The sequence below is a fragment of the Bos grunniens genome, chromosome 4 (assembly GCF_055505025.1).
Source record: "Bos grunniens cultivar Pamir isolate PY7600 chromosome 4, Bosgru_T2T1.0, whole genome shotgun sequence".
NCBI classification, from domain to species: Eukaryota; Metazoa; Chordata; class Mammalia; order Artiodactyla; family Bovidae; genus Bos; species Bos grunniens.
Window position 1 is genome coordinate 25,158,993 of NC_141168.1, and position 27,144 is coordinate 25,186,136.

The 27,144-nt window shown below is 37.8% G+C and overlaps 1 protein-coding gene across 15 annotated transcripts in view; it reads right to left on the reverse strand.

Moving 5' to 3' along the window:
- Positions 1-27,144, reverse strand: part of MKLN1 (muskelin 1) — a 396,990-nt gene that overhangs the window by 170,860 nt on the left and 198,986 nt on the right. For 2 of the 15 annotated variants that reach the window (XM_086395607.1, XM_086395596.1), the window contains exon 2: positions 16,487-16,571. The exons of 12 other annotated variants lie outside the window; for them this stretch is intronic. Coding sequence is in view for 1 of the 3 variants with exons in the window: in XM_086395596.1 (XP_086251722.1) it covers positions 16,487-16,494 (8 nt within the window). In the remaining 2 variants the exon portion in view is untranslated. Of the gene's footprint in view, positions 1-2,317; positions 2,459-16,486; positions 16,572-27,144 lie in introns of those variants that run through there. One more of the 15 variants, XM_086395603.1, reaches the window with a different exon arrangement.

The window sequence follows — 27,144 nt, forward strand, 5'->3', positions numbered from 1 at the left end:
CCGCTGGATCACTGAAAAAGCAAGAGAGTTCCAGAAAAACATCTACTTCTGTTTTATTGACTACGCCAAAGCCTTTGACTGTGTGGATCACAACAAACTGTGGAAAATTCTGAAAGAGATGGAAATACCAGACCACCTGACTTGCCTCCTGGGAAATCTATATGCAGGTCAGGAAACAACAGTTAGAACTGGACATGAAACAACAGACTGGGTCCAAGTTGGGAAAGGAGTATGTCAAGGCTGTATATTGTCACTTTGCTTATTTAACTTATATGCAGTGTACATCATGAGAAATGCTGGACTGAATGAAGCAGACCTGGAATCAAGATTGCAGGGATAATAACCTCAGATATGCAGATGACACCACCCTTATGGAAGCAATCAAAGAGGAACTAAAGAGCCTCTTGATGAAAATGAAAGAGGAGAGAGTGAAAAAGTTGGCTTAAAACACAACATACAGAAAACTAAGATCATGGCATCTGGTCCCATCACTTCATGGCAAACAGATGGGGAAACAATGGAAACAGTAAGAGACTTTATTTTGGGGGGGGCTCCAAAAATCACTGCAGATGGTGACTGCAGCCATGCAATTAAAAGACACTTGCTCCTTGAAAGAAAGGCTATGACCAACCTAGACAGCATATTAAAAAGGAGAGACATTACTTTGCCAACAAAGGTCCATCTAGTCAAAGCTATGGTTTTTGCAGTAGTTATGTATGGATGTGAGAGCTGGACTATAAAGAAAGCTGAGCGCCAAAGAACTGATGCTTTTGAACTATGGTGTTGGAGAAGACTCTTGAGAGTCCCTTGGACAGCAGGGAGATCCAACCAGTCCATCCTAAAGGAAATCGGTCCTGAATATTCATTGGAAGGACTGATGCTGAAGCTGAAACTCCAATACTTTGGCCACCTGATGGGAAGAACCAAGTCACTAGAAAAGACCCTGATGCTGGGAAATACTGAAGGTGGGAGGAGAAGGGGATGACAGAGGATGAGATGGTTGGATGGCATCACTGACTCGATGGACTTGAGTCTGAGTAAGCTCGGGGAGTTGGTGATGGACAGGGAAGCCTGGCGTGCTGCAGTCCATGGGGTCACAAAGAGTCAGACATGACTGAGCAACTGAACTGAACCGAAAAATAACGACACACAAAAAATAGAAAGCAACAGTAAGTAGACAGTCCAATAAATATGTAATTGGAACCAGACAGGTATTTCAAACTGTGCTAGAAGCAAATTTTCCTAAAATAAACTTGAATCCACATTATAAAGGATACATGATATAGTAGAGAAATTCAACTGAGAATATTCCTAGTATAAACTATTAGACTTTAAAGACTTTAAACATTCAGGTAGAAAGATCAAGTATCTTACAAGAAAAAGAAGATTATTGTTTCAAGGAACTTCAAAACAGCTATGTTTTGTACACAAATAAAATGAAACAAAAAGTTGTAAAATATCCAAGCACACACAAAAAAATGTGAGCCTGGGATTTCATATATAGTTAAACTGTCCTTCGTGTTTACAGGCATAGATGGTCAACAACATATAAAGTTTCCTGAGTCTTTCCTGCAACTAAAAAACAAACTAAACATATTCAAGAAATAACCTGAAAAGCTTCACAGTAAAATCTGATCACAAGAATTAAAGGCACTGAACTAAAGAACTGAAACTACCGATGAAGACAACGACAACGTAACAGTATATAAATATGTTCTGCAACAAAGTAGAAAGAACAGATCCATCAAAAATGGGAGAAGAATGGAGGGAACAAGCAGAAGTCAGAATAGACTTATTAACTGCCTCACAAATACTAACTCTTAGAAGGAAAGATCATCGTTTACAATTAGATACTGGGAGAGAGAGGAGGAGGAAGAGGTCCCCAGCTAATTTCCTCAGGGAGACACTAGATTGAAGGAAACTAAAAAACAAAATCACAAGCCATCCTAAATGCCTAAAGAAACCTGTTTTAAGAAGAGAAAGATCAAAGAAAAAAGACAACATAGTGAAAGATTCTACAAGTTTATGTAAAATATCCCACAAAATATTAGAGCAGAATTGACATCAAACGTGTCAGTAAACATAAATGGCCTTAAACACATTTTTTAAGATGAGGTAGCAAGGCAAAAATCCAATCCTATCACATATACAAAAGACATAAATAAAACATTACATTTTAAAGGAACAGCAAAAACAGACCAAGCAAATGAAATAATAATAAAGCAAGGTTCAAATTTAATTTCAGACAAGAGGAACTACTAAGCCTTAAGCAAAAATAAAAGAGTACTTTATAATAAAATACTATAGTTTATAATACCAAGTAATGCTGCTGCTGCTCCTAAGTGGCTTCAGTTGTGTCCGACTCTTTGCGACCCCATAGACGGCAGCCCACCAGGCTCCCCCGTCCCTGGGATTCTCCAGGCAAGAACACTGGAGTAGGTTACCATTTCCTCGTCCAATGCATGAAAGTGAAAAGGGAAGTTAAGTCGCTCAGTCGTGTCCGACTCTTAGCGATCCCATGGACTGCAGCCCACCAGGCTCCTCCTCCATGGGATTTTCCAGGCAAGAGCACTGGAGTGGGGTGCCATTACTAACAAATTTTTTCAAAAAACACCAAAATCTAAAACATCTCTCCAAGTGAATAAAAAAATTCTATTAAAAATTATTAGGTCAAAGGAGAAATACAAAGCAAACTGCAAAATTTCTACAAAATAATGCTAATAGAGTAGTGTGACAGATAATACAGCAATACCATCCAAGAGAACTTTCTGTGATGATAAAAATATTCTGTATCTGCACTGACCAATACAATCGCTGCTAGACACATGTGGCTACTGAATACTTAAAATATGCCTAATGTGAGACTGCTGCTGCTGCTAAGTCACTTCAGTCGTGTCTGACTCTGTGTGACCCCATCACTGAATTCTAAAATTCAATTTGTATTCCTACACATGGAGTCATTAACCTCAGATAACCTCATTGACTCTGGTCGAGTTATTAACCTCAGATAGGCCAATGATACCACCCTAATGGCAGAAAGTGAAGAGGAACTAGAGTCTCTTGATGAAAGTGAAAGAGGAGCCATATGGGGTTGTGAAGAGTTGGACGTGACTTAGCAACTGAACAGCAACAAAATCTGGCGGCTCAGTGATACAATTTCCCTGCTAATGCAGGACACAGGGGTTCCATCCCTGGGTGGGGAAGATCCCCTGGAGAAGGAAATGGTAACCCACTCCAGTATTACTGCCTGGGAAATCCATGGACAGAGGAGCCTGGTGCGCTACAGTCCATGAGGTCACAAAAGAGTCAGACATGACTACGCAACTAAACAACAACAAAATAATCTAGTAATTATCACATTGAATAGTGCAGCTCTCTATAGTACACCAGAAACTCAAAATTTAATGATTGTGTCAATATAAACTAAAAATTTAATATCTGGAACAAGTAAAGAGAGAAAAACAGCCAGCAAAATTAAAAAAAAAAAAAAAACCTGCTAGGCAGAGACTATTTTAAGAATTACACAGCTATTTTGCAAGTCTACAAAGATAAATTTGAAAACCTGGATGAAATGTACAACTCTCTGTGGGAAAAAATGTACCAACTGACCCTAGTAGATACAGAAAGCTGAAACAGAGAAATTTCCCTAGAAGAAAAAAAAAAAGTTATCAGAACCCAACTATCAAAAAACACTAGGTAGGTACAATTGTTTCCAGAAAGGAAATCTATACAAACATTTACTAATGAAGGGATTAGCTAATACGATTTTAAAAAGGAAAGCAAAAGGACTTCCAGATTCAGCTCCAAAATGTTAAGAGCTTAGGCTTTCTCTCAGTCTTAATTGAGAGAAGATAAAAGCTGAACAAGGTGAAAATCAACAACTTTCTTTAGATTCCTCAAAAAGCTGAGGTCACTGGGGAACAAACACCCTGTAATCTGGAGAGAAGAGCAAAAGACAGATAATCACAGCTGAGATCACCTTATCTGAAGCAGAAGCCACTGGAGCCAATAATTGATAGGAAAAATTACAAGGTCATTTTGATAAATTTCTAGAGACTGAAAGTGGACTCGTTTGACAGAAACTCTGGGGGCATAGTTTTAGGGATCTCGCATACTTTTGTGAGTTTTACTTCCAGTAAAAGAAGTTAGTTGAGAGAAAAAAAACCCTGCCTGAAACAGAGTACAGGAAAAGTAACCATTTAAAAATACTGACGGAGTGTTCTTCTTAACGAGTTGATTCCAGCCCCCTCTAGCTTTCCTTTCTCACGTTTGGGGAGAAAAATAAAGGCTAAAAAACACTTTGCAAAGTAAGAGTACAGGGACTCAGACCCAGTAAAAACTGGGATTTAATCATAAGATAAAAGAATGCTTCCCTTCCTTCATATCTAGCCACCACAACAGGGGTAATGTATAATTACAGGAGACTACAACTGAGAGCTTCAAGACACAAACTATTTAAGACCTTAGGGAACAACTCTGCCACCTACCCACTTCCCCAAAAAGAAAAAAAACAAAAGAGACAGAGAAAATATGAACACTAGAGGAGAATGAAGCCTCTGCCACCTAGGGCTACATCAAACACTAACAGCCCAACTTCTAACATGATGAACATAAAACTTCAAACAAAAAGCCTAATTACTTCAGTTCCTACTATCCAATACATCCTAGATCCTTCCAACAAAAAACTTCAGCACGCTAAAAGACAAGAAAAAGCACAGTCTGAAGAGACAAAGCAAGCATCAAAATCAGACTCAGATGTGGATTCTGGAATTATTAGGGAATTTGAAATAATTACGATTACCATCTTAAGAGCGCTAATGCAAGATAGATGGGTAATGTATCAAGGAAAGAATCAGGAAGCTTGAAGTTAAGCCAGCAGACAGTTCCCACACTGAAAGAGAAAAAAAAAAAATTAAGGAAAAGAATTTCAAGGAACTGTGAGAAAACTACAAAAGCTATAATATATGCATAATTGCAATAAGAGAAGGAGAAAAAAGAGAATAAGGAGTGGAAAAAATATATGAAGTGATAATGACTGGAAATTTTCCAAAATTAATGACAACAAGAAACCACAGATCCAGGAGGTTCAGACACAAGCAGGATATATGCAAAAACATCTACACAGAGGCATTATCATATTCAAACTGTAGAAAATCAAATAAAAAGAAAATCTGAGCGTAATCAATGGGAAAACTCCTTACCTACATAAGAACAAGCATAAGAATGGTGTCAGGTTTCCTACCAGAAACCATACATACAATCAAGAAAGTGTAGAATGAAATACTTAGAAGTGTTGAAAGAAGGAAAAAACCACCAACCTAAAATTCTGTATCCAATGAAACAGAAACAAATGAAATCTCTTAAATGTGACAGAAAAATAAATAACGTGCTAAAACTTCCCAGATGGCGCTAGTGGTAAAGAACTACCTGCCAATGAAAGAGACAAAAGCAACGTGAGTTGGATCCCTGGGTGGGGAAGATCCCCTGGAGGAAGGAATAGCAACTCAGTCCAGTGTCGCCTGGAGAAGCCCACGGACAGAGCCTGGCAGGCAACGGTCCACAGGACAGCAGAGTCGGGCTGACTGAAGTGACTTAGCATGTGTGCACTCAAAACAAAAACTGAGAAAACCTACCGCCACTAGAATCTGCCTTGCATTAATGGTAAGTAATTTGTTTGAAGGAAAATAATATAGGTCAGATACCTGGATCAACACAAAGAAGGACAGAAAAGGACTATAAGAAACTAACATAAAAAACTTGTATTGTCTTATTCCTAACTGAGTAATAGATACCTGGTTCAAAGAAATAAAAGCAGTAACGTATGGGGTGATTAGAACGTACAGAAAAGCAAAGTGAATGACAGCAATGTTATAAGGGAGGGAGGAATTAGAAATATTTTGGTATTAATATAAGGTACTTGAACTACCTATCCATGAAGCATCATTATTGTTGTTCAGTAACTCAGTCGCGTCTGACTCTGCACAGGCTCCTCTGCCAGGGGTTTTCCAGGCAAGAATACTGGAGAGGGTTGCCATTTCCTTCTCTAGCAGATCTTCCCAGACTAGAGATCAAACCCACATCTTCTGCATTGGCAGTCACATTATTTACCACTGAGCCGCCAGGAAAGCCCATGTCATTTAAAGCTGGATTAAATTAGTTGTAAATATACCGATGCAAACTCTGGGACAACCACTAAAAACATATTTAAAAGAAGTATAATTGACATGCTAAGTGGAGAGAAAATAAAAGCACATTCAATATTCATTTCAAATCACAGAAGGCAGAGAAAAAAGCAAAAGGAAGAAGACTAAAGAACAAGTGCAAAGAATAGAAAATAATAATCAATTTAATAATCAATTTAAATGTGAATGATCTTAATCAAACAATTAGAAGATAGAGACTGTCAGAGTGGACTAAAGAACAAGATCTGAATATACTGCCTATAAGAAACTCTATGGGCTTACCTGGTGGCACAATGGTAAAGAATCTGCCTAGCAATGCAGGAGACGCCAAGAGATGCAGGTTTGATCCCTGGGTCAGGAAGATTCCTGCAATAGGAAATAGCAACCCACTCCAGTATTCTTGCCCGGAAAATTCCATGGACAAAGGAGCCTGGCGGACCAGTCCATGGGGTCAGAAAGAGTCAAACACGACTGAACACGCACACACAAGAAACACACCATAGAGACACAGGTAGATGAAAAGTAAAGAAACAGAGAAAGATAAACCATGCTTTCAAAAGAAAGCTGACGTTGTATTTCTATCAGGCAAAAGATTTAAGAACAATGAAAATCATCAGGGATAGATAAAGAAGGGCATTACATAATGAAGAGTGTCAAATTCTCCAAAAAGATGTAGCAATCTTTAAGATATCTGTACCCCCCTCCCCCCAAAAAAGTGTCAAAATACTTGAGGGAAAAAATGACAGAATTGCAGGGGGAAAAAAGACAAATCCAGTATTATAACTGAAGACATCAACATCTCTCTATCAGTAACTGACAGATCCAGGAGGCAGAAACTCAGCAAGAATACAGTTGAACTGAACAGCATCAATCAACTGGGTCTAATTAACATTTATAGAGTATTTTATTCAACACAGCAGAATACACATTCTCCTCAAACTCACATTGGGATATTGACCAAGATACACCATAAAATACATATTAATAAGTGTAGAAGAACAGAAAATTATTCAAAGTATGCTCTCAGGCCACAATGGAATTAAACTTAATTACACTTAATCAGTAGAATTAAATTTTATCAATAACAGAAAGAGTAGACAATCCCAAAATATTTGGGGTAAACAATACTCTTCTAAATAATGCAAAGGTCAAGTCACAATATAAATTTAAAATTACATTGAATTAAATGAAAACAAAACATCAAAATTTGGGTGACAGCCAAAGTGAAGCACTGAATATAGTACTGAATGCACATATCAGAAGATGGATCTAAAATCAATTGCCAAAGCTTCCACTTTAGGAAACTACAGAAAGAAGAACAATTTAAGTATAAAGCAAACAGAGAAGATAAACAATAAAAAGCAAAAATCCATGAAACTGAAAACAGGAAATGAAAAAGATTAAAAAAAAATCCATAAAACTAAAAGCTGGCTATTTGAAAAAACAGTAAAATTGACAACTTTCTAGCTAATGCAATCAAGAAAAAAAACAGAGAAACACAAATTTCTAATATCAGATATGAAAGAAAGGTCATCATTACTGATCACTTGGATACTAAAAGCTTACTAAAATAAATATTATACACTACTCTATTTCTACAACATTCTAAGAGATGGAACGGACCAATTCCTTAAAAGGCACAAACTACCAATATTCAAGGAGAAATGTGTTAGTCGCTCAGTCTTATCTGACTCTTTGTGACCATGGACAAGCTCCTCTGTCCATGGGATTCTCCAGGCAAGAATACTGATGTGGGTAGCCATTTCCTTCTCCAGGGGATTTTCACGACCCGGGATCAAACTCAGGTCTCCTGTATTACAGGCAGATTCTTTACCGTCTGAGCCACCAGAGAAGCTCCCCAAGGAGAAACATCTTCTGAATAAGCTGATAGCTATTAATGAAATTAAATCAATAACTAATAATCCTCCAAAAACGAAAGCAACAGGCCCAGATGGTTTCACTGGTGAATTCTAACAGATATTTAAAGAAAGTTATGGTATCACTTCTCTGAAATTTCTTCCAGAAACTAAAAGCAAAGTGAAAACTTCCTAACTCTGTATGAGGCCAGCATTATTCAAATACCAAAACCAGATAATGACATTACAAGAAAGAAAAATTCCAGCCCATCTTATGAATACAGATACAAAAATTCTCAACACAATATCAGCAAATCAAATCTAACAATGTGTAAAACTAATTACATACTACAATCAAATGGTATTTATTCCACATATGCAAGAGTAGTTCAACATTCAAAAATCAATTAATGAAATTCATCATACCAACAAGCAAAAGAAGAATCATCTATCAATACATGCAGAGAAAGCACTTCACGAAATCCAACATGCATTCACAATGAAAAATCTCAGCAAACAAGTAGAAAGGACCTTCATCAAATTGATAAAGAACACACCTCAAAACACCTATAGCTAACATAAAGGTAAGAAGTTGTATGTTTCTCCTTAACATCAGGAACAAAGCATTCCTATTCAACATCATACTGGAAGTTCTAGCTAATGCAATAAAACTAAAAAAGGAAATACAAAGTACACAGATTGACAAAAAAGAAAGAAAATCCCAAAGAATCAACAACAACAACAACAACAAAAAAAAACCCTCCCAGAACTACCAGACAATTACAGCAAGGTCAGCAAGGTTGCAGGACAGAAAGTTAATACACAAAAGTCAACTGCTTTCCTACATCCTAGCAATAAAATGGAATTTAACAGTAAAAACACACTGCAAGCCACAACTCCTGAGCCTACGTGCTGCAACTGCTGCAGCCTGTGCTCTGCAACAGGAAAAGCCTCCACAACGAGGGGTCTGTGCTGCAACAGAGGAGCTCCTGCTCACCACAACTAAAGAAGGCCTGCACAGAGCAAGGAAGACCCAGCACAGCCAAAAATAAACAAACAAATTTTTAAAAATGAAATAAAAGTAAAAGCACAATACCATTTATATTAGCACTTAAAAAACAAAATACTTAAAGACTAAGTCATATATATATAAGATGTATATAAGGAAAACTATAAGCTCTAATGAAAGAAATCAAAGAAAATCTAAATAATTAATAGAGATATTCTATGTTCATGGATATAGGCCTCAATATTGTTAAGATACTAGTTTTTCCCAACTTGATCTGTACACTGAACCCAATCCCAAACAAATCCCAGAAAACTATTTTGTGGATATTAACAAACTGATTCTAAAATTCATATGGAAAGACAAAAGACCCAGGGTTAGCCAACACAACACTAAAGAAATACAAAGTTGAGGAATAACATTACCTGCCTTCAAGACTCACTTACTTATAGTAAGAAAGACAGCATGGTAATGGTGAAAGAAGACATACAGGTCAATGGAAAAGAATAGAGTTCAGAAATAAAACCAATTAGATAATCAATTTTAACAAAAGTGCAAAGGCAATTCAATGGAGAAAAGATAATCCTTTCAACAAAAGGTGCTGTAACAACTGGGCATTCACATAGTAAAAAAAAAAAAAAGAAGAAGACCACCACACACTTTTCACAAAACTTAACTCAAAATTAATCTCAGACCTAAATGTGAAACACAAAACTATAAAACCCCTATGAGATATTATAGGCGAAAAACATGTGGCCTGGGTTTGACAATGACTTTAAACACCAAAAGCACATCCATTAAAGAAAAAAACTGATTAAGTTGGACTTTATTAAAATTAAAAACTTCTGCTCTGCAAGACACTGTTAAGAGAAATACACAGGCCACTGATGGGAAAAAAATATTTGAAAAACACTATATGATAAAGGTCTGTATCCAAAATCTACAAAAGAACTCCTAAAATTCAAAAATAAGAAAACAACCCACCCAATTTAAAAAGACAAAAGATGTGCATACACATCTGTATAAGGATGAAAACTAAACATATGAAAAGATGTCAACATCACATATCATTCAGTTTAGCTCAGTCATGTCCAACTCTTCACAACCCCATGCTGCAACCCCAAGCCTGCAGCATGCCAGGCTTCCCTGTCCTTCACCAACACCCGAAGAGTGCTCAAACTCATGTCTGTTGAGTTGGTGATGCCATCTAACCACCTAATCCTTTATCATCCCCTTCTCCTCCTGCTTTCACTCTTTCCCAGATCAGGGTCTTTTCCAGTGAGTCAGCTCTTCACATCAGGTGGCAAAAGTATTGGAGCTTCAGCGTCAGTACTTTCCAATGAAGGTTCAGGGTTGATTTCTTTTAGGATTGACTGGTTTGATTTCCCTGCTCTCCAAGGGACTCTCAAGAATCTTCTCTAGCACCACAACTCGAAAGCATCAATTTTTTGGCACTCAGTCTTCTTTACGGTCCAACTCTCACATCCATACACGACTACTAAAAAAACCATAGCTTTGACTAGATGGACCATTGTCAGCAAAGCAGTGTCTCTGCTGTTTAATATGCTGTCTAAATTGGCCATAGTTTTTCTTCCAAGGAGCAAGCATCTTTTAATTTCATGGCTGCAGTCACCATCTGCAGTGATTTTGGAGCCCAAGAAAATAAACTCCCTCACTGTTCCGAAACACACACCTATTAGTGATGGGACCAGATGTCATGATATCAGTTTTCTGAATGTGGAGTTTTAAGCCAGCTTTTTAACCCTCCTCTTTCACTTTCATCAAGAGGCTCTTTAGTTCCTCTTTGCTTTCTGCCAAAGGGTGGTGTCATCTGCGTATCAGAGGTTACTGGTATTTCATATATTAGAGAATTACAAATCAAAACAGTAATGAGTTATCATCACTCATCTATTAGGATGGCTCAAATGAAAAAAAGCTGATAGTACCAAAGAGCACTGAGGCTTGAATTCCCACAGCTGGTGGGAATACCACTGGCAGCGTGACCACACTGCTAGGTATTTACCCAAACAAGTTTAAAAACTAATGTCTAAGGCCAAACTTCACAGGAATGATTATAGCAGCTTTTGCTCGTAACTGCCGAAACTTGAAAGCAATCAATATGTCCTTCAATAGTTAAAAGGATAAACAACCCACAGTATATCCATACAATGGAGTATTATTCTTAAGTAAAAAGAAATGAGCCATCAAGCCATGAAGAGAAATGAAGGAATCTTAAATGAATGCTGCTAACTTTAAAAATTATAGGAAAACTTGGAAAATACAAAAAACTTTATACAGTAAAAAGATCAGTTTGCCACAGGTTTGGTGGGAGAAGGGAAGGGATGAACAGGTGAAGCACAAAGGCTTTTTAAGAGGGGGTGAAACTATTCTGTAAGGTTCTATACGGGTGGATATACAACATGATACATTTGTCACTCTACATTAAGAGTAAACCTTAACTCATGCATGCATGCTCCGTCACTTCAGTCGTGTCCGACTCTTTGTGACCCTATGGACTGTAGTCCGCCAAGATCCTCTGTCCATGGGATTTTCCCAGCAAGAGTACTGGGAGTCAGTTGCCATTTCGTCCTCCAGGGTATCTTCCCAACCCAGGGATGAAACCAACATCTCTTATGTTTCCTGCATTGGCAGGCAGGTTCTTTACCACTATCGCCACCTGGGAAGCCCCTAACTCATGCAAGTTTAAAAAATTAGGAAGTTAGAGGCTGCAGTCCATGGGGTCGCTAGAGTCGGACACAACTGAGCGACTTCACTTTCACTTTTCACTTCCATGCATTGGAGAAGGAAATGGCAACCCACTCCAGTGTTCTTGCCTGGAGAATCCCCGGGACAGGGAAGCCTGGTGGGCTGCCGTCTATGGGGTCGCACAGAGTCGGACACGACTGAAGCGACTCAGGAGGAGCAGCAGCAGCAGAGGCTTTCACAAAAAAAAATGCAAACTGTGACAAGAGAATCTAACTGTATCACAAATGTATGAAACAACCCCACTGAAGGCAATGGGGAAAAGGTACCGACTTAAGGAACTATGTAAATAAATGAAAGGACTATATAGGACTAAAGGCAGAAGGGACTGTACTTGAGTGCTGTACTCTAGTTAATAAGGTTGATTTCTGCAGGGTACAGATAAACAATTCTGATACTGCTATACATGTATACTGGAACTGAACAATTAAGATGCTTGGCGAATGGTTAGGGCCAGGTTTCTAACTGCTGAGGTGGAAATGTACAGATCAGCAAGGGGAGGAATCTGGAATTACCCATGTGGTAATGGATTAGAGTAGGCAATATGGGTAGGAACCAATGTTTAATATAATTACTAATGGTTACATATAGAAATATTTACAGGTATGTGCCTATACACAGGTTACTATACATCAATTTATTTCTTCACTTTGTCAGTTCAGAGTTACTAAAATAAACAACACCCCAGAAGCAAGGAGCATACCTAACACCCAAACCTTAGTTTCTGATACCATCTTCCAATAAAAGGAACTAGGGCTCCATGAAGAAATGGGGTAGGAAATACATGAGTCTGGAGCATGTTGTGGTACCAGAAAGTAAAGAAGTGTTTAAAAAAAAAAAATCTGTTGATGCGGGTTATGTCCAAAGGGCACAGGAGCCAAATAAAAAAGCTTCCAATAGCCAAATCTGAAACAATTTGAGCAACAAACTAATATTAGATTATAACCCAAAGAATAAAGTAAGTACACGTTAAGTACTGCTGCTACTGCTAAGTCACTTCAGTCGTGTCCGACTCTGTGTGACCCCATAGACGGCAGCCCACCAGGCTCCCTCATCCCTGGGATTCTCCAGGCAAGAACACTGGAGTGGGTTGCCATTTCCTTCTCCAATGCATGAAAGTGAAAAGTGAAAGTCAAGTCCAACCCTCAGCAACCCCATGGACTGCAGCCTACCAGGCTCCTCCGTCCATGGGATTTTCCAGGCAAGAGTACTGGAGTGGGGTGCCATTGCCTTCTCCGTACAAAGTGATATAAATTACTGAATAAATTAATAAATGGGCAGAAGGTAATCTCCCATGCAGAATTCTGAATAAATTATGTAGAAAATCTACCCTAAAGGAGGAAAGCATAATTCCCCACTGTATGTGTGGGCAGTACAGTGGGCTGCATGTAGTAATTTCCTCCCAAAGACTACTGTGTGGAAAGAAGAAAAAGAAATAACTTTACAGTAGAGAAACCTGACAAACACTATCTCAACCAGGTTAATCAAAGTCAAAATCAATAATGAAAAATCATGATAAAAGAATGTGCATAAAGTGATGAAAATGGAACTTTACCTCTTTGCTTTTTCTTCCAAAACACCATAACTCATCTTAATCATGAGAAGGAAAAAAAAAAAAAAAAATCACACAAACTCAAAGAAAGGGGCACCCTGCAATTTACCCGACCAGTCCTCCTCAAACTATAAAAGTCATCAAAAACAAAGAAAGTCTGTCTGAGAAATTGTCCAGTCAAGCCTAAGAGACATGACAATTAAATACAATCCTGCCTGAGATCTTGGAATAGAAAAAGAATATTAGGTAAAAACTAAGGAAATCTGAAGATAACAGTAATAATTATGTATCAATGCTGGATCATTAACTGTAATAAACCAATATAATATGTAATTTGGGTTTCCCTCATGGCTCAGACAGTAAAGAATCCGCCTACAACGTGGGAGTCCTGGGTTTGATCCCTAGGTTGGGACGATCCACTGGAGGAGGGTATGGCAACCCACTCTAGTATTCTTGCCTGGAGAATTCTATGGACAGAGAAGCCTGGCGGGCTTGCGGTCCACTGGGTCACAAAGTGTCGGACACGACTGAGTGACTAAGTACAATATGTAATTTAATGTGAGTTATATAATTAATAACGGTAAAAAATGCTGGGGAGTATATTTGTACTATCTGCTTCATATGTCTATAAATCTAAAACTGCTCCAAAAAATAAAGTCTATAATTTACTTTAAAAAAAAAAAAGGCAAAGCAATTACAGCATACATATTAGAAAGGAAAATAAAAAACTACTTGTTTGCAGACAAGATTACATACTAGAAATCACCAAAGAATCAATGGAAAAAAATACTATTTAGTTTTTAAATATATATATCAAATTAAAATACAAAAAGTCTCAGAAGCCTTGAAACTTAAAAGCAAAAAGCAGCTAGAACATATAATGGGAAAAAATCCACTTACAACAGCAATAAAATAAAATACTACACTTAAAAATGTATGAAAAATTTTAAAAATTCTAAAAGGCACATATGGGTGCTTCCCAGGTGACTCAGTGGTAAAAAATCCACCTGCCAATGCAGGAGACTTGGGTTCAATCCCTGGGTCCAGACGATCCCTTGGAGGAGAAAATGGCAACCCACTTCAGTATTCTTGCCTGGAAAATTCCATGGACAGAGGAGCCTGGTGAGCTACAGTCCATAGGGTCGCAAAGAGTCAGATTCAACCAAGTGACTGAACATGCAAAAGGCACATAAAGTAAGCCTAAAATAAACTTAAAGGCATACTGTGTCCTCATGGAGAAGGACTCATCATCATAAAGATGTCAATTCTCTCTACATTACTTTATAGTTTAATTATACTCAAAAATAAGAACAAGTTTTTTTCTGAAACTAGATAATAAAGGTGATACATGCAGTTCAATATTAAAAAAAATTTTTTTAATGGGCAGAAGATCTTAACAGACATCTCTCCAAAGACAACATACAGATGGCCAAAAAGCACATGAAAAGATGCTCAACATCACTAATTATTAGAGAAATGCAAATCAAAACTATAAGGAGGTAGGACCTCACACAGATCAGAATGGCCACCATCAAAAAGTCTACAAACAATAAATGCTGGAGATGGTGTGGAGAAAAGGGAACCCTCCAGCACTGATGGTGGGAATGTAAATTGGCACAACCATTAGAAAGAAAAGTATGGAGGTGCCTTAAAAAACTGAAAATAGAGAACTACCATGTGACCCAGAAATCCCACTCCTGGAAAAGGGAACCCTCTTACACTGTTGGTGGGAATGCAAACTAGTACAGCCACTATGGAGAACAGTGTGGAGATTCCTTAAAAAACTGGAAATAGAACTGCCTTATGATCCAGCAATCCCACTGCTGGGCATACACACTGAGGAAACCAGAAGGGAAAGAGACACGTGTACCCCAATGTTCATCGCAGCACTGTTTATAATAGCCAGGACATGGAAGCAACCTAGATGTCCGTCAGCAGATGAATGGATAAGAAAGCTGTGGTACATATACACAATGGAGTATTACTCAGCCATTAAAAAGAATTCATTTGAATCAGTTCTAATGAGGTGGATGAAACTGGAGCCTATTATACAGAGTGAAGTAAGCCAGAAGGAAAAACACCAATACAGTATACTAACGCATATATATGGAATTTAGAAAGATGATAACAATAACCCTGTGTACAAGACAGCAAAAGAGACACTGATGTATGGAACAATTTAATGGACTCTGTGGGAGAGGGAGAGGGTGGGAAGATTTGGGAGAATGGCATTGAAACATGTAAAATATCATGTATGAAACGAGACGCCAGTCCAGGTTCAATGCACGATACTGGATGCTTGGGGCTAGTGCACGGGGACGACCCAGAGGGATGGTATGGGGAGGGAGGAGGGAGGAGGGTTCAGGATGGGGAGCACATGTATACCTGTGATGGATTCATTTTGATATTTGGCAAAACTAATACAATTATGTAAAGTTTAAAAATAAAATAAAATTAAAAAAAAAAAAAAAGAAATCCCACTCCTGGGCATATACCCAGAGAAAACCATAATGTGAAAAGATATATGCACCCCGATGTTCACTGCAGCACAAGTTACAATAGCCAAGACATGTTTGTGTGCACAGACTCAGTACTGCCCAGTTCTGTGACCCCATGCACTACAGCCTGCCAGGCTCTTTCATCCACGGGATTTCCAGGCAAGAATACTGAAGTGGGTTGCCATTTCCTCCTCCAGGGGATCTTCCCAATGCAGGGATGGAACCTAATGTCTCGAACACAAGACATCTCTTGTGTCTCCTGCATTGGCAGGCATGCTCTTTACCAGTTGAGCCACCAGGGACGCCAAGACATGGAAGCAACCTAAACAAAGCAACCTAAACAAAGTCACCAAGTATTAAAAAGCAAAGGCATAACCTTGCTGACAAAGGACTGTATAATCAAAGCAATGGTACTTCCAGTAGTCATGTACAGACTTAGGAGTTGTACCATAAAGAAGGCTGAGTGCAGAAGAATTGATGCTTTTGAACTGCAGTGCTGAAGAAGACTCTTGAGAGTTCCTTGGACTTCAAACCTACATGTCCAATGAGACAGGAATGGATAAAGAAGATGTGGTACATATACACGGCAGAATATTAGTCATAACAAAGAAGAAAATAATGCCATTTACAGTGACATGGATGGATCCAGAGACTGTCACACTGAGTGAAGAAAGTCAGATACAAATATCATGAGATACTGGTCACACACGGAATCTAAAAAAAAGAATACAAATAAACCTTAAATCAGAAGTAAGTCATGGATGTACAAAACAAACATATAGTTATCTGGGGGTGAAGGGGAGATTGGGATTGACATATACACCCCACTATATATAAAATCACCCTACTATGTATACAAATCAGAAGCTGGAATTAAGATTGTCAGAGAATTATCAACAACCTCAGATATGCAGATGATACCACTCTAAAGGCAGAAAGTGAAGAGGAATAAAAGAATCTCTTGATGAGGGTGAAAGAAAAGGGTGGAAAATATTAGCTTAAAACTCAACACTCAAAAAACTAAAATCATGGCATCCGGTGCTATCACTTCATGGCAAATATTTAATAGAAGAGGAAAAAATGGAAGCTGTGACAGATTTTTTTTTTTCCCTTGGGCTCCAAAATCACTGCAGACGGCCAATGCAGCCATGAAATTAAAAGACGCTTGCTCCTTGAAAGGAAAGCTATGTCAAACCTACACAAAGTCACAAAGTATTAAAAAGCAAAGGCATAACCTTGCTGACAAAGGACTGTATAATCAAAGCAATGGTACTTCCAGTAGTCATGTATAGGTTTAAGAGTTGGACCATAAAGAAGGCTGAGTGCAGAAGAATTGATGCTTTTGAACTGTAGTGCTAAAGAAGACTTGGAAGCTCCGTGGACTGTAAAGAGATTAAATCAGTCAATCCTAAAGGAAATCAACTCTGAGATTTACTGGAAAGACTGATGCTGAAGCTCCAGTACTTTGGCCACCTGATGCTAAGAGCTGACTCACTGGAAGAGACCCTGATGCTGGAAAAGATTGAAGGCAAAAGGAGAAGAGGGGCAGCAGAGGATGAAATGGTTAGATAGCGAACCAACTCAACACCAATTCACTAATTTGAACAAACTCCAGGAGATAATGAAGGATAGGGAAGCCTGGCGTGCTTGGGGTTGCAAAGAGTCTGACATGACTTAGTGATTGACTAATAACAAATACATAAAATAGATAACTAATAAGAAGCTGCTATAGCACAGGCAACTCTACTCAATACTCTCTAGTGGCCTATAATGGTAAAAGAATCTAAAAAATAAAAAAGAGTGGATATATGTATATGTATGACTGATTCACTTTGCTGTACACCTGAAATGAACACAACACTGTAAATACACTCCAATAAAAAATTTTTAATATAACTCAGGTGATATAATTCACAGTTAATAAAGTTTATATAAAAATGAAGCCAGTCTCAAAACCCTGAAAAAAAGGTCCAAAAAGGGAAGACCTTACCAGATGTTAAAGCAGATATGACGGGGGGTGAAGGGTTGGGGTGAGGCAGGTCATGAAATCTGTGATTAAAACAGTGGAGGATTTTATACGCAAATAGACATTTTAGAACAAAAGAGAAATTATCAAAATAAAAATTCAGAAAAGTCAACAAATGATTAAGGTAGCACCACAAGTCAGTAGGGAGAATACGAAATTCCCAAGTGACAAAATAACTGGACAGTCATTTAGAAACAATATGATTAGATTTGTATCTCACTCTGCATACAGGTTAAATTTCAAATGGATAAGAAAACAAAATATAAAAACATGTAAGCACTAGGAAGAAAACATGTAAATCCATTACAACCTGACACTGAGAACATCCCCTATATATAATTCAAAAGCCAGAAGAAATAAAACCTGACAATTCAACCAAGAAGAAACACAACTTTCAGAAAGGGAAAAATGAAACTTTCCTTATTTGTAGATGGCATGATCTGTCACATGGAAAATCCCAAGGAATTTACCGAAAACAAACGACCAACAAAAACAACTTCCTAGAACTTCAGTGAGCTCAGCGATGCCACAGGATACAAGATAAACACACAGCGGTCAGCTGCATCTCTACAGTCTAACAATGAACAAGCGGAGCCCAAAATTAAACCACAAAACTATTTACAATGGTTTCAAAGGAAATAAATATAAATATAAAAAGCATGTAAGGAAGCTCTCTGCCCTAAAAATTACAAAAAGCTAATGAAAGAATTAAAAGCAACCTAAATAAATGGAAAGATATACGGTATTTATAGATTGAAAGACTCAACAAAGTAAAGATAACATAAGAAAAAACAACAGAATTGTAAAATTATATAAGTTACAATCCCATAAATCAAATCTGAATTGGAAACAGCAGTATGAACTCAAGATACTTTTTTTTTCCTTAAAAAAAAAAAAAAATTCCTAGCTATGTCCCCTAAAACAATCTAAAAGAAATGACAATCCAGTAACAAATGTTTCTAGTTTCCAACTGTGAGCTCTAAGCACCATTCCCTCATCAGAGCATGATAAACAAAGGACACTCTGCCACACTGAAAAGCAAGAAAATAAAGATTAATGAGACTGTGTCACAGGAACACAGGAGTGGCCAGCCTGAAGGGGCTCCCATCTGCCAAGGATGGACCAATGCGGCACCAAAAAGAATAACTACAGAAATTTTTAAATATACAATGAATACATAAAAATCTAAGGTACATAAATGCTTTAAAAAAAAATCAGACACCTGGAGGTATTATATCAACTCCTTACTCTGAAAACTGGTCATTAAAAGAAATTAAGCATTTACCTTGCTTTTCCAATAAAACTATTTCAGAGCATTAGGGAGAACTGTATACAAAAATTCAGGTAATAAATGTGAAAGGAATGTTAGAATCAGAAAAATCCGATATTGATAACCATTGTTAGAATAAGCTACTTCACTAAAGTTATCACTGGAGATTAAAACCATTAATGAAAGGTGGATGGAAAACTCTACAATAAAGGGACCAAGCTATCACCCCCAGACTTTGTGTCTCTGAAAGTGACACAAGGTACACAAGTCTTTCCGTAAAACTTCCAGTTTACACAAAGTATGACAGAGGAATCAGTCAAATGTTACTATAAAGAAGCAACTGGACAAATTCAGAAAGGAGGAGCCTTTTCGGGATAAATGACAAACTTCTTCAACAAATCAATGGATGAAAAAAAAAGATAAGAGACTAGTAAGAATAGTTAAGATTACTCTTGAAAATAATTTTAAAAGGCTATAACAACAAATACAAAGTGTTTGGATCCTAACTCAGATAAACTATAAGAAGGCATTTTTTAACAGACAGAAAAATATGGGCCAGATATCAGACATTATAAAGAACTACTGCTAAATCCATTAAGTAAAATAATGGCGGCTTCCCAGGTGGCTCAAGGGGTAAAGAATCTGCCTACCAATCCAGGAGAAAAGGGTTTGATCTCTGGGTTGGGAACCCTCCTGGGAGGAGGAAATGGCAACCCACTCCAGAATTCTTGCCTGGAAAATCCCATGGACAGAGGAGTCTGGAAGCTACAGTCCATGGGGTCGCAAAAAGTCGGACAGGACTGAGCACAAAATAATGGCACTGTGGTTTTAATAAAAATTGCCTCTAGCAGGGAAATCCAAAGATGGCTCCAAGGGAGCCCTTGTTCAATCCCTAGTAACTTGCATCTAACCAACAGAATACACAGCAAAAGTAATGAGGTATCATTTCTGGGACTAGGCTACAGAAAAGTGTGACTTTCATCTGTTAGCATACTCTTCCCACTCTCTCCTTTGCTGGCTTTGATGAAACAGAATACCATGTTGAAGAGGACAGCCTCTGGCCAACAGTTCTCAAGAAAATGAAATCTGCCGAAAAAATCACACAGGAGCTTGGGAGCAGATTCTTCCCCACTCAAGACAACCGATGAAACCCCAGCTCTGGTCAACACTTTGACTTAGTAGCCATATAAAACACATGAAACAGAGGGTTCATATAAGCTATTCCTGAAATCTTGATCCTATAAACTATGAAATAATAAATACTGTTTGAAGCTGCTAAATTCATGCCAATTTGTTAGGAAGCAATCAATAACTAACACAATGTCATCTGGCTGTGAAGCAGATAAATGAGAGAAACGGGGTTAAAGCAAAGTTTTTTTTAAAGATTAGTGAAAATTAGTCTGATGGGCACTGAATGAGGGGTAAGAGTAGGAACCGAGTTGTTGATGACATAGGAAAGAAGCGTCAACTGATAAATAAAATCAAAATCGGACCTAAAGTATGAGAAAAAAAACTAAAATGATCTCTCCCATTTTAATAGATAAAAAAATGGAGAAAATGACAGATCAGTTTCACAGCACTTAAGTGTAATTTGAACATATAACAATTTCACTTTCACGGACAAAAACCTCAATTGTCTCACATTGTTAACATGCTCTAATCAAGTCATGTAGACAATATGACTGAATTTACAAAGATGTGGATTCTAAACTCAGCTCCAACGCTTACTTCATAAATGACCTTGATTAAGCCGTTATACTTATTGGCCTCAGTGTGTATATGCAAATCAACACCTACACGACACTTCAAAGACTCACTGTTGAGAATTATAGGAAGTCAACAGTCTAGTAAATGGTAGGTCATCTGTTTACCATTACCCAGAGCAAAACTCAACTCTGTTTATTATTACCATGCACTTGAAAATGTCTGATATAAAGTAGTTACCTCAAAGCACATTGGGAACATATACCTACCTACACAGTCTACACAAAGAAATGCACCAACCATGGGGAAAAGAGAACAGTAATGAAATAAAGAAACCTTCCTATATAGAACGGTAAGATAGGAAACTCTGACTAGCCAAAAAATCAACTTGGAAAGCTAATTTATGTGATGTCCTCCCTAAAACAAAACAAAAAAAAAACAAACAAAAACTGCTGAGACATTCATATAAAAAATAGTTCTCATCTGCTGAGTATCTCAGAAGGCTGAGTCATCAATCTTTTCTGAAATTAAACATTTAGCCCCTTCAGAATATATTTCAAAGCTAAGAAGGGTCTCTTTCTACCAAAAGCAAAGACTATTAAAGTTGGACATGATCTGGGAAAGCTCTGAAAGTGAAAGTCACTCAGTCATGTCCTACTCTTTGCGACCCCATGGACTACAGAGTCCATGGAATTCTCTAGGCCAGAATACTGGAGTGGTAGCCTTTCCCTTCTCCAGTGGAATCTTCCCAACCCAGGGATCAAACCCAGCTCTCTTTACCAACTGAGCTACCAGGGAAGCCCTGGGAAAGGTTTAATGCTGCTTGATATATACATTCTTCAAATCTCAGACAAAATAACTATATATCCAAAGGAATTATAAATATTTAAAATAAAGTGTTTTCAAGCACCCTCAAAGGTTTCACTTATATGTAAATAATTTTATGGAAATAATCACTATCATCTTTTGATGTCCTCAAAATATCTTTTTTGGGCAACAATTTAGCTTAATTTGAGTTACTATATGTGTCATGCATTGGGAGGGGCTACATTTACTTAAAAAAACTATTCTTTAATACTCCATGCTATCTTGTGCAAAAAAGACCTTAAGCATCTAATCCTCTTGGTTTTTATGAAAATAAATAAAAGACTGGAAAAACTAAAGACCCAAAATTACCAATTAATTAATGACAGAACTGGGATTGGAACCCAAATCTCCTATCCTTGTTTACTGTTCTCTCTGTACTACACTATTTCCCTTTTCTTTATGTTTTCCTTTGTATTGGATATAACTTTCTTCCCAGCTTAATGTAGTAATTTAAACTGCACTAATGGCGAGAGGTCAAACCGATAACTAACAGATTCCCCCAAATCTGTTTTGGGGGAATTCTCCTCTTATCCTCCTAACAGGTTACCTTTGACCAAGGCCTAAATCCTACGGCACAGCATTTTTTTCTCTGTTGCACAGAGAGATTACATAGGATCTAAGTTTTAAAAAATATTTTTTAAATATTTTAAACTAATCTTAATACTATTAAAAATTCAAAAATATTCTAGACCAAATTATTACTACAATGGATACCACGCTCCACAGCAACTTGTTTATCTTGTTTTTGTGCAAAGTTCTGAGTAAATTTCTTTGGACACCTCTGTATCTCTTCGAACTTTTCAAAGTACGTCACTTTGAAATATAGCTGCAATCGTATTCCAGTCTTAAATTCAGTTCTACATATATCTGTTCATGTAAAATTCACAAATAAATTCACAATCATAATGTAATTAATAACTAACAAGGTTCAGAACTGTTTGGTTCTAATGCTCTCCTCAAAAGCTAAGGCGATGTCACATTACAGATCACTGTAGCACAGAATTTGAATGAGTGCTTTTTCTGACTTTTTGAATTATTATATGGATATATTATTTTTAAATAAATATAAATTTAAATAATATATAAATTAATTTTAAATTATACTTAAATTAATAATTTATTATTATATATTATTATTCTATGCATAATTCGATGACACTAACCTTGAAAACAAATTTATTACAAGTGATAAGCAACATTCCTCATTTAACTTTCAGACAACCCACACTTTTGTATCTTACATGCTTAGAGCTCTCAGATTTTCCTTTACCAAATTCAGAATGTTTATCAGTTCATTCAACCAATAGTCCAAGCGACTGGACCAGCATGCCAACATGCCCCACATGCCAGCCAGTGTTTGTTTCCAAAGCATTGCCTTCTTTGTAGTTCAGAGTCCACTTTTACAACTTTTGAAATATTTTATTGCAGTTCTACTATTATAAGAACGGAAAATGAAAACAGAAAAGCCTACGAGTAACATTACTTCAACTGAAACAATAACGGGCATCATAAGGTGATGCAAATGAAGAAAACTTCAGACACTAAGCAGACTTAACTAGCTTAAGTATAAACAAAACCCTGAGAAAAACGGTTAATAGATAACATCAAAAGCTAAAGCATAGGTGGGCCGATTATGGATGTATTCACTCTCACTTCTAAACTCACCCTTTTTGTCTTTTCTTGGAAACTCATTTGGGCTCTTTTAGCATTTTTTTCTTTGACAGCTGGCACAATGTTATTTTGTCAGTAAAGAGGGGCAAGAGAGTCATCTCCGCATACAGTGATGTCTTTGCCTCTTCCCTAATGAACGGAGGGTTGTTTTGCTTCCTAGTTCAGGCGCGCTTCTCCAGCTCTCAGTTTCTATAGTAGAGATGCTTCTCTAGCATCCTGCTCCTAGAGCATATGCAGTCCCCCGCAAAGCCCAGCTGACATGTGCATGCGACCAGCTTCTCTAGCACCAAGGAAGTTTCTACACCAGAATATATAATATTTGTGGGTATTTTTTTTTTAGACTCGTCACATTCAGCAGGCCTTTTCAAACTAATGAATAACCTGAACCTTTCCTGAGCTCAGAAAATTTTTCCCCTTTTTAAAAAAACTTCTCTATTTTTTCTGGTATCATTCTGGACTTACCAGGCAGAAGGTATTAGGTTACAGGTATTAGGTATTAGGCTATTACATTAGGTTGTAGGCGTTCCTGGTGGCTCAGACGGTAATGAATCAGCCTACAATGCAGGAGACCTGGGTTCGATCCCTGGGTCAAGAAGATTCTTTGGAAAAGGAATGTCTACCCACTCCAGTATTCTTGCCTGGAGAACCCCATGGACAGAGGAGCCTGCTAAGCTATAGTCCTCGGGATCACAAAGAGTCAGATACGATTGAGCAAATAACACTTTGACTTTGCATAAAAAGATCCCACAAGGAATAAAAGCTGAAATCCACTCTGAGTCCTACTTAATAGTCCTGCATCCTGATCAAAAAGCATCACTTTCTCACTAAGCCATGTGTTGTGAAAATGAGAAAATGGACTTTCTGGATCAAGGCTAACCTGCATGTCTCAAATTTTAACTGTTTTCCTTATCTTTTTCTTTAAGTTCTAGGCTTAAAATCACTTGCTGCGTGTATGCCTGTAACTACAAAACAAACAACAACAACAACAAAACAGATGTGTATGTACAGATCTATAGAAAAATTGTCGTTTTTGTGGGAGCTTCATTATAAATCTAGTATCTTGGGCCAAGGTCCAAAAGAAAAGACTGTTTTGTGATTTGGGGGCTCAGAATTTTTTAAAGCTCCCTAAGTAATCTGATTTCTGTGTTGACTATCTGGTGATATCCACATGTAGAGTCTTCTCTTGTGTTGTTGGAAGAGGGTGTTTACTATGACCAGTGCATTCTCGGCAAAACTCTATTAGCCTTTGCCTCACTTCATTCCATACTCCAAGGCTAAATTTGCCTGTTACTCCAGGTGTTTCTTGACTTCCAGAGATCAAATTGCCAACACCCACCGGATCATGGAAAAAGCAAGAGAATTCCAGAAAAACACCTATTTCTGCTTTATGGACTATGCCAAAGCCTTTGACTGTGTGGATCACAATAAACTGTGGAAAATTCTGAAAGAGACGGGAATACCAGACCACCTGACCTGCCTCTTGAGAAACCTGTATGCAGGTCAGGAAGCAACAGTTAGAACTGGACAGGGAACAGACTGGTTCCAAATAGGAAAAGGAGTACGTCAAGGCTGTATACTGTCACCCTACTTATTTAACTTCTCTGCAGAGTACATTATGAGAAACGCTGGGCTGGAAGAAGCACAAGCTGGAATCAAGATTGCTGGGAGAAGTATCAGTAACCTCAGATATGCAGATGACACCACCCTTATGGCAGAAAGTGAAAAAGAACTAAAGAGCCTCTTGATGAAAGTGAAAGAGGAGAGTGAACAAGTTGGCTTAAAGCTCAACATTCAGAAAACTAAGATCATGGCATCTGGTCCCATCACTTCATGGCAAACAGATGGGGAAAGTGGAAAAGTGGCTGACTTTACTTTTTGGGGCTCCAAAATCACTGCAGATGGTGACTGCAGCCATGAAATTAAAAGACGCTTACTCCTTGGAAGGAAAGTTATGAACAACCTAGTTAGACAGCATATTAAAAAGCAACATTACTTTGCCAACAAAGGTCAGTCTAGTCAAGGCTATGGTTTTTCCAGTGGTCATGTATGGATGTGAGAGTTGGACTCTGAAGAAAGCTGAGTGCTAAAGAATTGATGCTTTTGAACTGTGGTGTTGGAGAAGACTCTTGAGAGTCCCTTGGACTGTAAGGAGATCCAACCAGTCCATCCTAAAGGAGATCAGTCCTGGGTGTTCATTGGAAGGACTGATGCTGAAGCTGAAACTCCAGTACTTTGGCCACCTGATGCAAAGAGCTGACTCACTGGAAAAGACCCTGATGCTGGGAAAGATTCAGAGCAGGAGAAGGGGATGACAGAGGATGAGATGGTTGGATGGCATCACTGATTCAATGGACATGAGTTTAGGTGGACTCCGGGAGTTGGTGATGGACAGGGAGGCCTGGTGTGCTGTAGTTCATGGGGTCGCAAAGAGTCAGACACGACTGAGTGACTGAATTGAATTGAATAGTCAAAATTTTATGTTATTCATGCTTTTCTTTAAGCTTTCCCTACAGAATTTTAACTAATGTATTATAATATTCTACTGTACTGCAGAGTTGTTTATATTCACTCTCTATGACTTCTCTGGGGGGAAAAAAAAGAGTATAAATTAAACTTTTTAAGCTTTGGTCACATTTTTAAAATTTCTTCTGGACACTATTATAAATACAGTATGTACCACATTAATACAAATATAATATGCACATTGACAGACAAGATTAAATGTGGGGTAAAATGGTATTAAAAATTATTTTCAAAGATATTATGAGCAGTATTTTTCCACTTTTTTTACAATTAATTCATGTATATACAGGTAAATATCACTATCAGAATAAAGTGAAATTCAGCATCAAGTCTATTTTGCAGATGTATGTACTGAAAATTTCACTTACACAAATACATGGGAACAGAAGGAATTTCTGCTAGTACTGTTAATTTTTTTACTACCTTCAGAATTATATGTCAAAAATTACATGATGAGCTATCATTAAAAATTACTGTTTATGCTCTACCAACAAACAGGTTGGTTTAGATCTTCCTTTTGTTTAAAAAGAAAGAATTGAGAGCCACTTATTTTACAACTAGACTTTTTTTTGTCATTCACCTTCTCAACTTCAATACTTTTACATCAGTCCTTTGTCTGCACTCTGCAGATTCTTACATTCTATGGAATAGATGAGAAGCATGCCTATTTTGCAATTGAGAAATAGGATATGGGACAGCTAGAAGTCTTCAAAGTGCAGGCAAATCACCTGGGGTTCTTGTTAAAAATGCAGATTATGACTCAGTAGGTCTGGGGTGTGTCTGAGATTCTGCGTTTCTAACAGTTTAATTCAGTTCAGTCGCTCAGTCGTGTCTGACTCTTTGCGACCCCATGAATCGCAGCACGCCAGGCCTCCCTGTCCATCACCAACTCCTGGAGTTTACTCAAACTCATGTCCATCTAGTCGGTGATGCCATCCAGCCATCTCATCCTCTGTCGTCCCCTTCTCCTCCTGCCCCCAATCCCTCCCAGCATCAGAGTCTTTTCCAATGAGTCAGCTCTTCACATGAGGTGGCCAAAGTACTGGAGTTTCAGCTTCAGCATCATTCCTTCCAAAGAACAAGTACCTCGTAAAGGCAATGCTGCTGGTAAGTGGGCCACACTTTTTAGTAGCAAGGGCCTAAACCAGAGGCAGGTTCTCAGGCTTGTCAATTTTTAAGAGAACAGACAATAATAACAAAACTCAGGAAACTGAATCCTTCAAACT